General features: G+C 43.5%; 1 protein-coding gene across 2 annotated transcripts in view; it reads left to right on the plus strand.

The window, feature by feature from the left end:
• Positions 1–3,504, plus strand: part of tpst1 (tyrosylprotein sulfotransferase 1) — a 50,041-nt gene extending 46,537 nt beyond the window's left edge. Inside the window, exons 4-6 of one of the 2 annotated variants that reach the window (XM_026191645.2) lie at positions 1,711–1,761; positions 2,273–2,341; positions 3,040–3,504. In XM_026191645.2, the coding sequence (XP_026047430.1) occupies positions 1,711–1,761; positions 2,273–2,308 (87 nt within the window). In that variant the 3' untranslated portion in view covers positions 2,309–2,341; positions 3,040–3,504. The remainder of the gene's footprint in view (positions 1–1,710; positions 1,762–2,272; positions 2,342–3,039) is intronic. The other variant, XM_026191646.2, reaches the window with a different exon arrangement.
• The last annotated feature ends 11,080 nt before the right edge of the window (positions 3,505–14,584 follow it).

The raw sequence follows: 14,584 nt of genomic DNA on the forward strand, positions 1-14,584 counted from the left end.
AGCTGGCTTCTTCCTACATCGACCCCATCGTGCAGGCATGTCGCCTGGTCTTTGTTCCATCTCCTCACCGAAGGACAGATTGATCTAGACGTTATATCTGTACACATCTTAATTATACATCCTTTGGATTTACTGCGTGTGCATTCTGGTGTGTCCTGATGTAGAACATGCTCCACCTCCCCTGCACGTGCTCTGTCTCCGTCTGAGCAGAAGGCTCGGACTGGCTCGGAGCAGTCTGGCCTGGAGCCTCTGAGCGCCGACAGAGCTGCAAAATGGCACCCGGGAGGAAATCAGAAACATGCACTCGCCTCTCTGTCTCTGCCTTGGGAAGTAATGTCGGATTACACTCCCCCTTTGGCCCTGCCTCAATTTCAGACTAACACGCAAGCAAGCATGAAGGCACGCAGGGGGATTAAGGAGGGAGTTTGTGTTTTGGGGGAACGTTTGAATCAGTGAATTCCAGAATGTTGAGCACAGGACTTTTAAACTCGAGCACAGACTCAATCAAATACTTTTCATTGATACTGAATCACTTTTTTTTCATTGGCAATGGGGAAGCTCCCATTTTCCTACATAAAGCCTCAGATTTGGCTTTGCTGCCTTTTGATGTTGCCGTGAGGATAGAAGTGCAAAAACAGTCAAATACTGCAGCAAAGCACTGTTGGCTGAGATTACTTCCTGTAACTCTGAAACTATTCCACCAACATCTATACGAATGGATAGGTACCACTTTAAGATGGCATGATAATGAGACAGATGGAGGCGATGCTTGAACTCCTGCTGTATGTTATGTAAATGTCTGTGTGTGTGTCACAGACTAAATCTGCTCTGTTAGACACAGATCCGGGGACTCTGGATGCCATTCGAGCTTTGTCATATGACACATTAGATATCAGAAGATCGATACATGATTGACGTGGTCACCAACAACTGGTGTGCCAAAAACATATCCGCCTCGCCGCTACACCGCCAGCTGCACTACGTTGATGCAGAGCAGGATGGATCCATGCTACCACGTCAACACACAGCGGCTCATGGAAAGCTGACTTTACTAGAGCTGGAGTCAGAGATGGGCACAGCTCTGCTTAAAGACATTGGGACCGGAAGAGGTCGGACTTTGTCAACCGATGAGTCTTATTGTTGTTGGGCACTGGAGATGTAAACCATAGAGGAGGGACAAAATATTATAGCAATAACAGGATTGTTGTTTGCGTACAATCCAAATGCCGCATGTAGCTCTACGATGAAAGCCGAACTGGATTGAAGCATTTTAGTGAATCTTTGTATCATTTTCTGTCTCTTTGCTTCCTCCTGTTTCCTCTCGTCAGCTCCAGCATCCTTCCTTTATCTCCAGCTTTGAGGGAGAAGCTTAAAGCGCTCGTTTGTGAGAAATGTGATTTGTGTGTTTTTTATGGGACTACTGGAACACCCAGTGTCTATTCTGAGAATCCCACATGCACAGCAGAGGTATGCCCTACAGGCCACCCCCCTGCCTCCAGTTTGATCTGATGTTTTCATGGCAGCCTCCTGCTGTGGCTGGTTTTCAGAAACTCCCCCAGTCTCCCTCCCCCATCTCTTTCTGTCGGCTGAGTTTGAACTTAGGCAGGGATAATGCTATTTTACATTTTTAACATGTCACCATGGAAACCCGGATGCTGAACTGTGCAGCGCTGACTGTGAAGCTCTAAATGTGGCCCTTTGTTTTTCCAGGTCTATAAAGGTGAATTTCAGCTCCCAGATTTCCTAAAAGAACAGCCACAGGTACAGTAACCATCCTGCCTGTTGTTGAGCTTTTCCTCATTTTGTTCTCATACGAGTCGAACCATATGCAGCTCAGTGGACAGTCATGTGACAGGTTTCCATTTGCTCACAGTTAGTCATCTCCTCTTGAGTTTCTAGCCATCTAACAGCCTGATTTTCGGTTCCTGCTTCATGAATCCCCTCCTTTTTTTTTTCTCCCCCCCTTTTTTTCCTCCTCGTTTTTCGGTAGTCTTTCTTTACTGTGTCGTCTCTTGGTTTCAGAGCCTCACGTTGGCTGAAGAGCACCTCTGCCCCCTCCTGGCAGTTGCATTCATCTGTTTTCTGTTACAGAAGCTTTCAGTTGTCTTTTTTTCCAAACGCAATCAGTCTCTGTCTGTCGATCGCTGCGATCTGGCTTTCTGTCAGCATCTTCTCGGGGGTGTAGATGCAAACTTCTGCATTTCCCCCTCAAGCGCTTCATCACAGAGGAGCTGACGGTGAAACCTAACCTGCTTTCTGTTCATCCGTACAGATCCAGAAGGCTGCAGAGAGACCTAATCCCAGTTAGGAGCAGAGGCAGCGTGGGCACCAAAACACACAGGTACAGAAGCAAGTTTATTTCACAAATACACTTCCTGTTTAGCTACGTGTTTAAAAATGAGTCCATCAGGACTGCTGCTTACAGACATCGGTGAAATAAAGCAAGAGCTCCTATATCTACTTAAAATGATTACAGATATTAACACAGAGGCCAATATTTGCTGTAACCACGTCATAAGATATACTGCAGAAATCTGCTTTAATTAGTGTTGCAGCAATCCAATAATTATCAATAAGAATAGAAACAACTGAAAGTCTTGTTTTTGGTTTGCTTACAGAGTCTCACCGCCTCAATGCACTACACAGACTAAAGTTATCGTTTAATTTGACTGATGTTGTGATATTATCTTGTTTTTTCACTTGAACCTGTTCCCTGTGTGAGCTCATGGAAACCACACAAACCAGTTAGAGATGGGACGCTCCACACTGATGTTTAGATACAGTGTCAAGCTTATGAAGCACATATGTTTGGAAACAGCATGAAATCACAACAACAGTTGTTTTATATTGTAAGGTAGACCCTACAATCAGCTGACCCCCTATGAGCAAGTGACAGTGGGAAGGAAAAACTGCCTTTTAACAGGAAGAACCCTCCGGCAGAACCAGGCTCAGGCGGGCCTGGTTCTCGATATAATTCCAGCAAACCTGCTAACGTGAGCTTTGCCCACCAGTAACGTGTGTGCTCTTGTTCTGGTACAGGACTCGCTGCAAAGGAACAGCGCATCGCCGATATCGTCTCAGTCATGTCACAGCCCTGTTCAGCTTTGGCACATCTCAAGTGTCACATGACCACAGCTGGGACACGCCCCCCCAATATATAAATATACACACACACACACACAGGTGGGCTGCGACCACTCCTTGTCATCAGAAGTCTCGGCCTTCAGCATTGTACTGTACAAAAACATGGATGTCAGCGCCACTGAATGTCTGCTGGTCGTCGTCTCACGTCGCGTCATGCTCATCAGCTTGTAGAAATCATTTCTGGCCTTTTAGAGGAAAAGTATTTATGAATGGGAAAATTAGCTTTTGGAAGATGCAATACCTATTTTGATGATGATTTCCTTTTTTTATTGTTTTTCATGCCGTTGTATTGTGCAATGTCATGGGTACTGATCAGTTTGACGTATCAACCGTGATAAAAGATGCTTTTTTTTAAACAAACCTTGTCTGTTTCTTGTGTATAATGATCCGAATACGGGAAGATGTGCTTACAAATACCCCGTGATCATCACAGTTTAATGAAACAACCAAACAAGCTCAGTGCTGCTATGAACATCAGTCTGGTACTTTCATGCTGCTTTTATACTCTGAACACTCGGAGCCTCATCCACCCACACCTGCATGGATGCATCGGGGAAACGCAGCTCGATCAGCTGGCCTTCTGCTCGCTAGGCGACCCGCTCTACTTCAGCTCTGAGCTTCGATCCTCTTCCCTTTTTATTTTTCTTCAAACAAGCGCTCATAACTAAAATAAGCATAACCATATTATTGTTTTCTGACCTGATTGTGTGAAATAATCTGAGGAGATTTGACTACTCTGTTAGGCCCACCTGTGCACCATGTGCTGCTGTAATTAAATCAGTTTAATGACAACAAAAGTAGTACTTTTACAAGAGTTGTACTGAAAAATATTAACTTGCCCCTAATATTTTGATCCAAGAAAAATAAGAGTGGAGCAAACTTGGTTTTTTGTTAGAGGCTTTAAGGCACGTTTGGGTCTCGTCATAGTTGCAGCGGTGCACCATTATTTTAAAAAATGAATAAAGGGCAGGGATAGCTCAGTAGGTAGAGTGGTGCCCCATGATTGGATGGTCGGGGGTTCAAATCCACTGAACAGTACCCCCTGAGCAAGTTACTGTCCCAACACACTGCCCCCTGGGTGCTGGGTTGGTGGCTGCCCACTGCTTCACTGAGGGAATGGGTTAAATGCAGAGAGGAATTTCCCTGTGGGGGTTAATAAAGTATACATTATGTAGAAATGCAAGAAAAAGAGATGCAATCAAAGCATTTGACCATCTTTAATTTAAAAAAAACTAAACGGTAAGTTCTGGATGTGCAGTGCAGCACATCACGTTCATGGCCTTACTGGGTAACATACGAGTAATACTTGAGCTTTTTTTGTAAAATACTTGTTACTGTTGCACACCGCGCCTTTATTACCACATCATTTGAGCTGGAGCAGATGTTGTATCTGAAATGAGTAAAGCTTTCAAATTAAAATATCATTGCTTGTTTAAAAAAAAGTACAAGTGTGTCAAAGAGTGCTTTTAAAGTATTTGACTCAGTGTTGGGATCACCGACAGATAACCCTTTCTCCTAAATAAAAGCTGTTGAAGGTACAGAAATATTGGGGGGTTTGATAGAAAAAAATGTGGAAGCTGCTGGTGCCAAAATGGGTCGCGTCCACCCAAACGTGTTTTATGTATGTGGCCAGAGATTGGCGACATACGTAGTGAACCTTGTAAAGTAATTTTACTTTGAAAGAGTCAAACCACATGTGACCAATACTTTCATTTCTTTCTCACCGTCTTCTCTAACACGTGTGTATAAACATCCTCATTTTTTCCTGATGTTATCGCAGTTATTGCCAGCAGCTCTGACACTAAACAACAGGTGGCTTACTCCTAAACTCAAAAAGCTGTGGCTGGAAAAGAGAAAGGCGGAGACAGGGACAGAGAGGCCAAGTACAGGTTCTCTAAAGAAGTGGACATTGCTAAACATCAGCACTCTGAGAAGATGCAGCAGCACATCTCAGAGAATGACTCGGCCTCTGTGTGGAAAGGTTTTTAGGAATATCACCAACTACAAGCCTAAAACCCCCCACTCCACTGATGACTTGCTCTTAGCCAACACCCTTAACGACTTCTACTGCCGTTTAGACGAGCCATCAGGCAGCCTTCACACCTCCAACGACCCCAACAATAGAGACACTTTGGACACTCATTCCCCCACCTCTCCCCCCTCCATAGAGCCATCACCACCTTCAAACTGTTCACCTACAACACCCCCCTCCTCACCCCACACAAAAGAGGATTTCACACCACCTCCTCCCACCACAACTCTTCATATTCATGAAGCAGATGTGAGGAAGCAGTTTAAGAGTCTGAATGCTCGAAAAGCTCCCGGCCCAGACGGCGTGTCTCCTGCCACCCTCAGACACTGTGCAAACGAGCTGGCCCCAGTGTTTTCTGGCATCTTCAACTCCTCACTGCAGGCATGTCATGTGCCTGCCTGCTTCAAGTCCTCCACCATAATCCCTGTCCCCAAGAAACCTAGGATCACTGGACTAAATGACTACAGACCCGTGGCTCTGACATCTGTGGTCATGAAGTCATTTGAGCGCCTGGTTCTCTCCCATCTCAAGACCCTCACGGCCCCCCTCCTGGACCCCCTGCAGTTTGCATATAGAGCCAACAGGTCTGTAGATGACGCCATCAACATGGCCCTACACTTCATCCTGCAGCATCTGGACTCCCCAGGAACCTACGCCAGGATCCTGTTTGTGGACTTCAGCTCTGCCTTCAACACCATCCTTCCAGACCATCTCCGAGGCAAGCTTTCCCAGATGAATGTGCCTGATCCCATCTGCCGGTGGATCACTGACTTCCTGACATCTGGTGTCCTGGTGCAGCCACAACAACCTGGTGCTGAATGCCCAGAAGACAGTGGAGATTATTGTGGACTTCAGGAAGCACACAGCTCCACTCCCCCCCATCATCCTGACTGACACCCCCATCACCTCTGTGGACTCGTTCCGCTTCCTGGGTACCACCATCACCCAGGACCTGAAGTGGGAGCCCACCATCACCTCCGTCATCAAGAAAGCCCAGCAGAGGATGTACTTCCTGAGGCAGCTGAAGAAATTCAACCTGCCAACACGGACGATGATGCAATTCTACACTGCAATCATCGAGTCCATCCTCACCTCCTCCATCACCGTGTGGTACGCTGGAGCCACTATCAGGGACAAACAGAGACTGCAGCGTGTTGTGCGCTCTGCCAGTGGCGTGTCCAGCGGGGTGGCCTGGGGGGGCACAGGCCACCCCCCCAACCAGACTGGCCACCCCAAAGGCAAAACAATAAAATTCAATCAAATATCAAATGTCCGATTATGTTTTCACGGTGAAGCTCAGATATCCGAGTGTAACTGAATGCAGCATCGCTTCTGCGCTATGTGCATCACTTTAGCAAATGTAGGAGAGCCAAGCACGAAAGACGCACTGCAGGAAACAATTTTTCGGTGAAAGAAAATGAGGACAGAATAAATGTCCCGGTAAGTAATATTAAGTTTGTTGAGTTTAGTAAACTTCGGTGAAATTAGAATACCAAGGAAAAAATAACACTTAAAGAATTATTGCAGCTGTGGAATATATCAGACAGTATGCTACTGAGGGCAGCTAACATAAGAGTTATGAGTTATAAGATATAATCTAAGTCGTAACATTGCTGTATGGAGCTGCAGATTTGGTTGCAGGTTAACATCGCTGGACTGGCCATCGGGCATACCGGGCATGTGCCCGGTGACTTTTTTGTAATGGCATGAACAATGAGAGGTGGTGGATTGGCCAGATGCAGGCCGATGTGTAAAAATAACTCAGTTGTTTGGTGGTGGCTATGGCGGGGCTTCCACAGAGGCCAGCAGGTGTATGAGGGAAGGGGAGGCAGGAGGAGAGCCCCGAGGCAGCCGCCGGTCCGAGTGTCAGGTGAACTGAACTTCAGGTAAGAAGTTATGACCTGCAGTCTGTCTGGGTCAGATATGAACCAAGTTTAGGTGGAGTTTATTTTAGTTGTGCTGACTTTTTACTGTCAGTTGCAATAACTCGTACTGCGTTCTAGCCAGCTTGACGGAGTTTTTATACAGCTGGGTGGTGCTATGATGCAGAGGTGGGACCAAGTCATTGTTTTGCAAGTCTCAAGTAAGTCTCAAGTCTTTATCCTCAAGTCTCAAGTCAAGTCTCAAGTAATGTCAGGCAAGTCAGAGTCGAGTCTCAAGTCACTGGTGTAAAAGTCCGAGTCAAGTCACAAGTCTGAAACTTTGAATTTCAAGTCCTTTCGAGTCTTTAAAAAAAAAAAAAAGAAAAAAGCATGTTGCAGTTATGCTAAATGTAAATATTAGACCATGTAATTTTTAAATCTGTGTTTTTCTCAACACATGACAAAATAGTGAACTTAGAAAATATACACAAATTGTGAAATTGCACCTCTTTAAAATGCAGCTCAATTAAACCTAGCTCCAAGAATAATTTTCACCGACAGTTCTGAGATAAGCTGCATGTTATTCTTGGATGCGGTTGTAGGACCGGCTTTAAAATCGCATGACAAAAATATCATACACATTAAAAAAAACTGTATCACCAACGTAGCCTGGACAACATTTGCTAGTTAGATGAAGTCAGCTATCTCATTGTAGCACATTTATATGCATATTTATAATTATACGGTTCTTGGAGTGAGTGCACACACTCATGAAGTTTAGTAACTTCAGGTCACTGCAACAAGCCCAGGTACAGTTTACCGACGGATGGGTGCAGGACCTTGAAACGCACCGTGTAGAAAGTAAAGACCATCGTACGTATCATAAGTTTACCAGTCTCACAAATCGTCGTCATAAATACACATTCGTTAACCGTTTATTAATAGGACCTTTGAGCTCAACGGTAATTAATTAGTAGTGGAAATAATTTCTGGTACCCATCACAGAAATGTAGCAGTGACAATAATACTGTATGCTGTAATCGCACTGGGCAATTAGTGATACAAAAAACCTGTTTTACCCTGTGAATAAAAGTATATGTTTTTGTCAATGTACCATAATAACAGAAGCAAAACACAATATTGTGTCAGGACAATTCACTATTTATGCACAATAAATAAAGGAGCATAGCGCGACAATTTCTGTTCAGCGCCAGACTTGCTTGTAACCTATATCACCAGTTATGTTATGAAAATGACGCATTAACTACAACAGCAGACTGACCTTTGTGTAAATGCTTGGAGCAGACTAACCTGTGAGCTGGAGGGTTCTGGGACGTTATATTTGATCTTTGAATGGCTGCAATCCAGGCCACCCGTCACGTCTTTGTTACTTCGGAAACATGGCTCGAACAATTTCTCTTCAACGACGTAATCCGATAACAACCGATCTCTTTACCCGTCGGCTTCCCGTGGCTGTCATGCGACCGGCTATTGCAGTTAATAATACAACAGCTTCTTGACATTTTTGTGTTTCTTTTTATCGCTGTGTGACTGATTTCAATTGAAAGCCTGCGTGCGCTAGTACCTCTTGCCACGAGTTCCCAGAATCCTTTGCGGTTCTACCCGTGAATGACGTCACATTTTCAATCTCTATATAATATGCATGTTAAATTTTGTATTTGGGGTAAAATATCAAGTCTTTTCAAGTAAACCGGTTCAAGTCCAATTCAAGTCCCAGGTCATTGGTGTAAAAGTCCAAGTCAAGTCACAAGTCTTAGAACATTTTTTCAAGTCAAGTCTAAAGTCATAAAATTAATGACTCGAGTCTGACTCGAGTCCAAGTCATGTGACTCGAGTCCACACCTCTGCTATGATGTTACTGATAGTGAACTTTATTTTATTCATAAGGTTAGTTAGTAGAGTTTCCAACGGCTCCTTAAAAAATGGAATGGTCCCTCATTCAGAGAAAATATTACACGTTTGGTGTTGAGCTGAGAAGAGACGCAGTTTGTCCCGGACTTTAGCTATAATGAAAAAAAGGCACAAAGCTGGAGTTATTCTGTCGTTACGCTGCACAGCTGACTCTTCTCTCATTCTCTCCTCTCCTGTTTCTACTTCAATCATGAAACTGATCAATGATCAGCTGATCGGCTTTTCTCTCTTGTTTGTTTATCGCCCACTTTGTGCCAGAAACAGGAAACCAGCGGATGTCGCGCTAAACAACAGCAGCACGTTTAAGCTTGATCAGCTGTTGTTAGAATTTATTTAATATTAATTTCTAGTATCAGCTGATGTTTGCTGGAGCCACAGCTGTAAAGCTGCTGGTCAGGATGGTTTGGTTATGTGGTGAGAGGGAAACATGAAGATGAAACCAGGAGATGTCCTTACTGAACCATCAGAGCTGAACAGGTGATGGAGAAACAGGTTTACCTTTTAGGTGACATGAATGAGCTGAAGGGAAGTTATGAACTGTTTCTGAGAGACAAATAACACCAGGATCCTTTTTTATGTCGCTGACAGCTGGTAACTGTGCAGGGGCGGGTCTAGCAAAGTGTTGCCAGGGGTCCATGTAGGGCATTAACAGGGAAAGGGGGGCACAAAGAAATACTTTTCTTTCTTATTCTCATTTAAAATATCTCACTTTTATTAAATAATTATCTAAATCTTACAACCAAAGTTTTTATCTGACGTAAAATGTATAGAAATCATACATATACCAACAAGACAGTGTACATATGGAAAAGATATATATAAATCTTATAAAGTTTGTATCTGTCTTGTGTGAAACTTGTATGAAAAGCATACAAGAGTAAAAGCAGATATAAGATCCCTTGAAAAATTATATAATGAAACTTGTATGTTTTGGATACTTACTAAAACAATATATGAAAGTAATGAGAAAGTGGCCACTTTCATGAGTAAATCATGTAAGCCTATATGATTTACTCATGAAAGTGGCCACTTTCATGAGTTAAGTCATATAAGTTTTTACTATTTCTTTTCCATATGGGACTGTCACAACAGCGTTTGTTTTCATTCAAAGGCTTTATGGCTTTACTACCTGGTGGGCTGGTCTGTAGTCAAAATGCCCGATTTTTTTTGTCCCAGTCCAGCCCTGCAGGTTAATACTGGCAGTGTCACCATGCCAGCTGACTGTATTTCATCATCAGCCAGTGTTGTTCTTTATCAATATTACCAAAGTTTACCATAAGGCAGCAGAGAAAGTATTTACTTGCTTTCAGGTTTTATTCAAATGTTCGTCTTTTCAGTTGTTTCTCCACTTTTTTCCTGTTTCAAAATCAAACACCAGTTTGTGAGAAGATTATCTTCTTTTTTTAACAGGCAGATAAAGTTTTGCATTGGCTAATTTGTCAATTGTTTGTTACAAATGTTCGTATTTTAATATTCAAAAATGTTTTTGCCCAAAACATATGTGCACTATATGTCAGTAAAAATGCTATGCAAATATTGTTGTCCTTGACTGCTGACTAAACACTGACAAAGCACTGATTGTATCTCTTGTACTTTATCAACGCAGTATCTAAAAACTTTGCACCGTAGTGGTTAAAATCTCATTCTAATAAGAGTTAAAAGCTCATTCGGTTATTAGGTTTATAGGATTATTGAATTATGGTTAAGGGTTGGTAGAATTTTTTTTTTAAACATTATCTGCCAATTACATCTGCCACCCTTCTCCAAATCTGTGCCCCTACCTGGCCCACCCAACAAAAATTTTCTAGACACGCCACTGCGCTCTGCTGAGCAGTAGCAGTTTCTGACACGGGCGGTTGCCCGGGGCGGATTCACGGGCATCGGCAAAAAAAATAAAAAATAAAAATTGCTCGTACTCGTGCTGCCCCGACGTCAGCCAGCGCATATCGGGAATGTCACAGGCACCGATCGGTTTTCCTATCGCCCATTTGCTGGGAGTAAGGGCGCCCTCCGTTTGCGAGGTGCGCCTGCTGCTCAGGGAGGCGGGGGCGGGGGATTCTCTGGCTGGCTGGAGCAGCGTCTAATAACCAGCTCGCAAAATAAAACAAAATAAAAACAAACCAACAAACACAAAAACACCAGACATCATGATACAGACTTATAATTTGCACCGATGTTTTTTCGAAATTCTGTACGTGAAAAGTGAGCGCGAGAGCCCTCGGTGCGCCTGCGCGCTGCTGAAGTCAAAGTAAACTTTATTGTCATCTCCGCTACTTACAGCCCAGCATATAGAGAGACGAGACGACGAGGCTCCAGCTGCAGCAGTGCAAGTAAACAAAAAACAAATATAAGAAGAGTAAGAAAATAAATATACACTTTAGGACCAGGGGTAAAGGATCAATAACAATTTAAAATTTATAATTTGATGATTTAAAGTCTCACACACAACCCGTCGAAGGGGCCAGCTGCTTCCAGATCGAGCACATTTCATTCATAATGTTGTAAATCCAAGCCCATTATGGATTCATGATTTGAATCCTGGGTTGTGTGAAATCCCAGAAATACACCTTAGACAAAGTGAATCTTGAACTAAGGTGTAGGTGTGTTAGATCATGTTGTGGTGATCCTCGGGTTGGGGGATGATTGTTCATACTGGAGTGCAAAATTCAAACCAGTGGAAGATGGACAAGAAAAGTTCAAAGCCATCAGGTGCTCAGTTTAGAAAAAAAGAGAAAAAACAAGCAGAAACGAGCAAAAGATGCAGGTAAGCAGATGTGTGATTGGATAATGGCAGCTCATCCTGAAACTATCAGAATCAGAAAACTTTATTAATCTCTAAGGAAATTATGTGCGTTACAGTTGCTCCAAGAAGAAATGGTAAAAATAGCAACAGTAACAGACTAAACTCCAAACAATACATCATGTTACAGATTTTAATATTAAGAAGGTGTGTTCGCTCAGGGCGCCAAACAGGCTAGGACTGCCACTGCTGCTGAGAAGGTGATTGGCTGCAGACTCCCATCTCTGCAGGACCTGTACACCTCCAGGACACTGGGGCGTGCAGCCCGGATCTCAGCTGACCCTTCTCACCCTGGACACAGTCTGTTTGACCTGCTCCCCTCAGGCAGGAGGCTCCGGTCCATTCACACCAGAACCTCTCGCCATAAGAACAGTTTCTTCCCCTCTGCTGTTGGACTCATGAACAATAACTGTATGACTGTTCCCACCACTAACACATGACCCTACGCTGTGTTCACTGCATCATTCCATGTTTGCACTGATCACCACCTGCACTCATGTATATATGTATATATCTAATTCTTATTTTTATGTTTATTTACAGTCTGACAGCATGTTTGCACTAAGTACCGCAGCATTTTCCTAATGTTGTAAACCTGCTCAACATTTGGCAATAAAACTCTTTGATTCTTAAAATCATGTTTTCCCTCTGATGAATCTGATTAAATTCCGATAATAATATTCAGTACTTACTTTTAAAAGTTTACTCTTCGGCCGCTCCGCTTCCACCGTTTTTTTCGGCAAAATTATCCACACCCACCGCCGCGCTATGCATTCTGGGATATGTTGGGTCACGAAGTCTACACCGCCACATCCTTAAAATTCAGGGAAATGAAGGACACATTTGAAGACCGCATTTTGAGCAGCCTTCAAATTGGGACAGCCTTCGTCGTGTCAATCGGCCTTAAAATGCGGCCTTTAAGGCTGCAGACCCTGAATTGGGATACAGCCATAATGATCTTGATAGTTGAGCTCAACAGGAGCTCAACCTGCGTCCGTTACAGATGAACAGCAGCCAGAATTGTTTTGTCCTACAGTGGCCACCGTAGCTAGGATTATGCGCTCGAGTTTGGAGGGGTGAGAAAACAGGTTGACTGCAATCTCCTGACAGCTAGTGAGTAACTTTTACACACAGAGCCTTTGTTTGCAATCCAGTTAAATATATCAGCTTCATCGTGTAATCTTACCAACAGCTAATGTTTTGTGTTCCTGACAAAATACATTTATTGTGTTTGACTCTCTGAACTATTAAAGCTACTAGAAAACTTAACTGCTGGATGGCAGCCCACTTTATTTCTTTTCAAGGATGGGAAACGAGAATAAAATGCTGCCCCCTCGTGGTGAGGCGGTCACGGTGTATTTTTTGCAGAGCAAAAGGTGTTTTTAACCTTAAGGCAGTGTAGACGTTATTAAAAGTGTCCACACGTTAGCAAGAAAAGCATAAAGGAAGGAGAGCAGGCGGGTCATGAACAACTTCTTATTTAATAATACATTACATTCAAGGCAAATGATACACCCTTACCAATACATATTCAGCAATGCAATCGTTGGCTCCCTACATAAATAGAAATTTGAAATCTCAAAGTCAGTGCACAACATTAAGAGAGAACACTTAACAGTCAATCTGTAACATGGTCTGCACACATTCTGCATTTCTGCACAGTACACACCTCTGGCTAGTGCTGCTAAAACCAACATAAAAATAGATCTCAAAATAAGTTATATGTGTATTTGTATATATGTTGTGTCTGTCTTCATAGAAATATTGGGCTTTTGGTTCATATGTACAGCAGTATAGACTTTGATGGGTTTCTCAAATGACAGAAATTGCACAGTAGTGAAAGAATTCAAGAACACCATTTCCAAAAATATTTTACACAAATAGTAAACAGTCAGTCTTCAAGATGCAGTATGAAATTGCACGTTGTCGTCATGCCACAGAGGGGGCTGTTTCAAGGCTTTGGTACACAACGTCCTGATCGGAAGAAAAAGCACGGACCCGATTCCTCCTCCGAGCCTCCGCGGCGGCGGGGAGGAGGGGCCGTAGCGAGGTCCATCCAATGCCACGGCCTGTTCCTGGGATCAAACTAGCAATCGGAGAGCAGGATGACTACAGTACACGTTAGGATCGGGGAAGACTCTTGGCACTTGAATCACAGGTGCAGGTCCGTGTCGGACGACCGATCGTACGCGGTCGCGATGGACGGTTTAAGGAGCGATAAAGGGTCACACTGAGAAGAAGGGAGAGCAGGGAGGGTGTCAAAAAAGCATCCGACTCCCTTCAGATACAAACGTGAATGTGCTGTTACTCTGAAGCCAACACCAACACACTGTAATACTGATCCACTGAACACTAGTGATGACATTAAAAGCAGCTTCTTTCAGATTTCTGTTGTTTTTTCTCTAAACCTGGGACTGTAAAGACAAACCCAGTCCGAGTCTCAGAGGCTGGACTTCGGCTTCACAGGGACAATTGCAACCACTTCTCTGGACAGTTGAACAGTCTTCGTGGTGCCTTCAGGTCAGCGTGCATGTTTCAAAGGAAATTACTGAAAGGATGGTCTATGTTTCCCGAGAATATTCTTTGCTGCGAAAAGTCAAACAAGCACTGACCACATCCTGCATCCTCGTGTCTCGCGTTCTATCCCATATACTCCATCTGGTTTGTTTTTTCCCAGGGAATGCCTAATAATGTGTGCTTCTATTTCCTGCAGCTTCACCAAATGTCAACATTTCAACACAGATCGATCTGAAACGGACGTTTTCTATGAAGTTAAATGGATTTACTTGTAGCTGGTTATTGGAGCTTTCACAC

This window comes from Astatotilapia calliptera, chromosome 14 (assembly GCF_964374335.1).
Source record: "Astatotilapia calliptera chromosome 14, fAstCal68.1, whole genome shotgun sequence".
NCBI classification, from domain to species: domain Eukaryota; kingdom Metazoa; phylum Chordata; class Actinopteri; order Cichliformes; family Cichlidae; genus Astatotilapia; species Astatotilapia calliptera.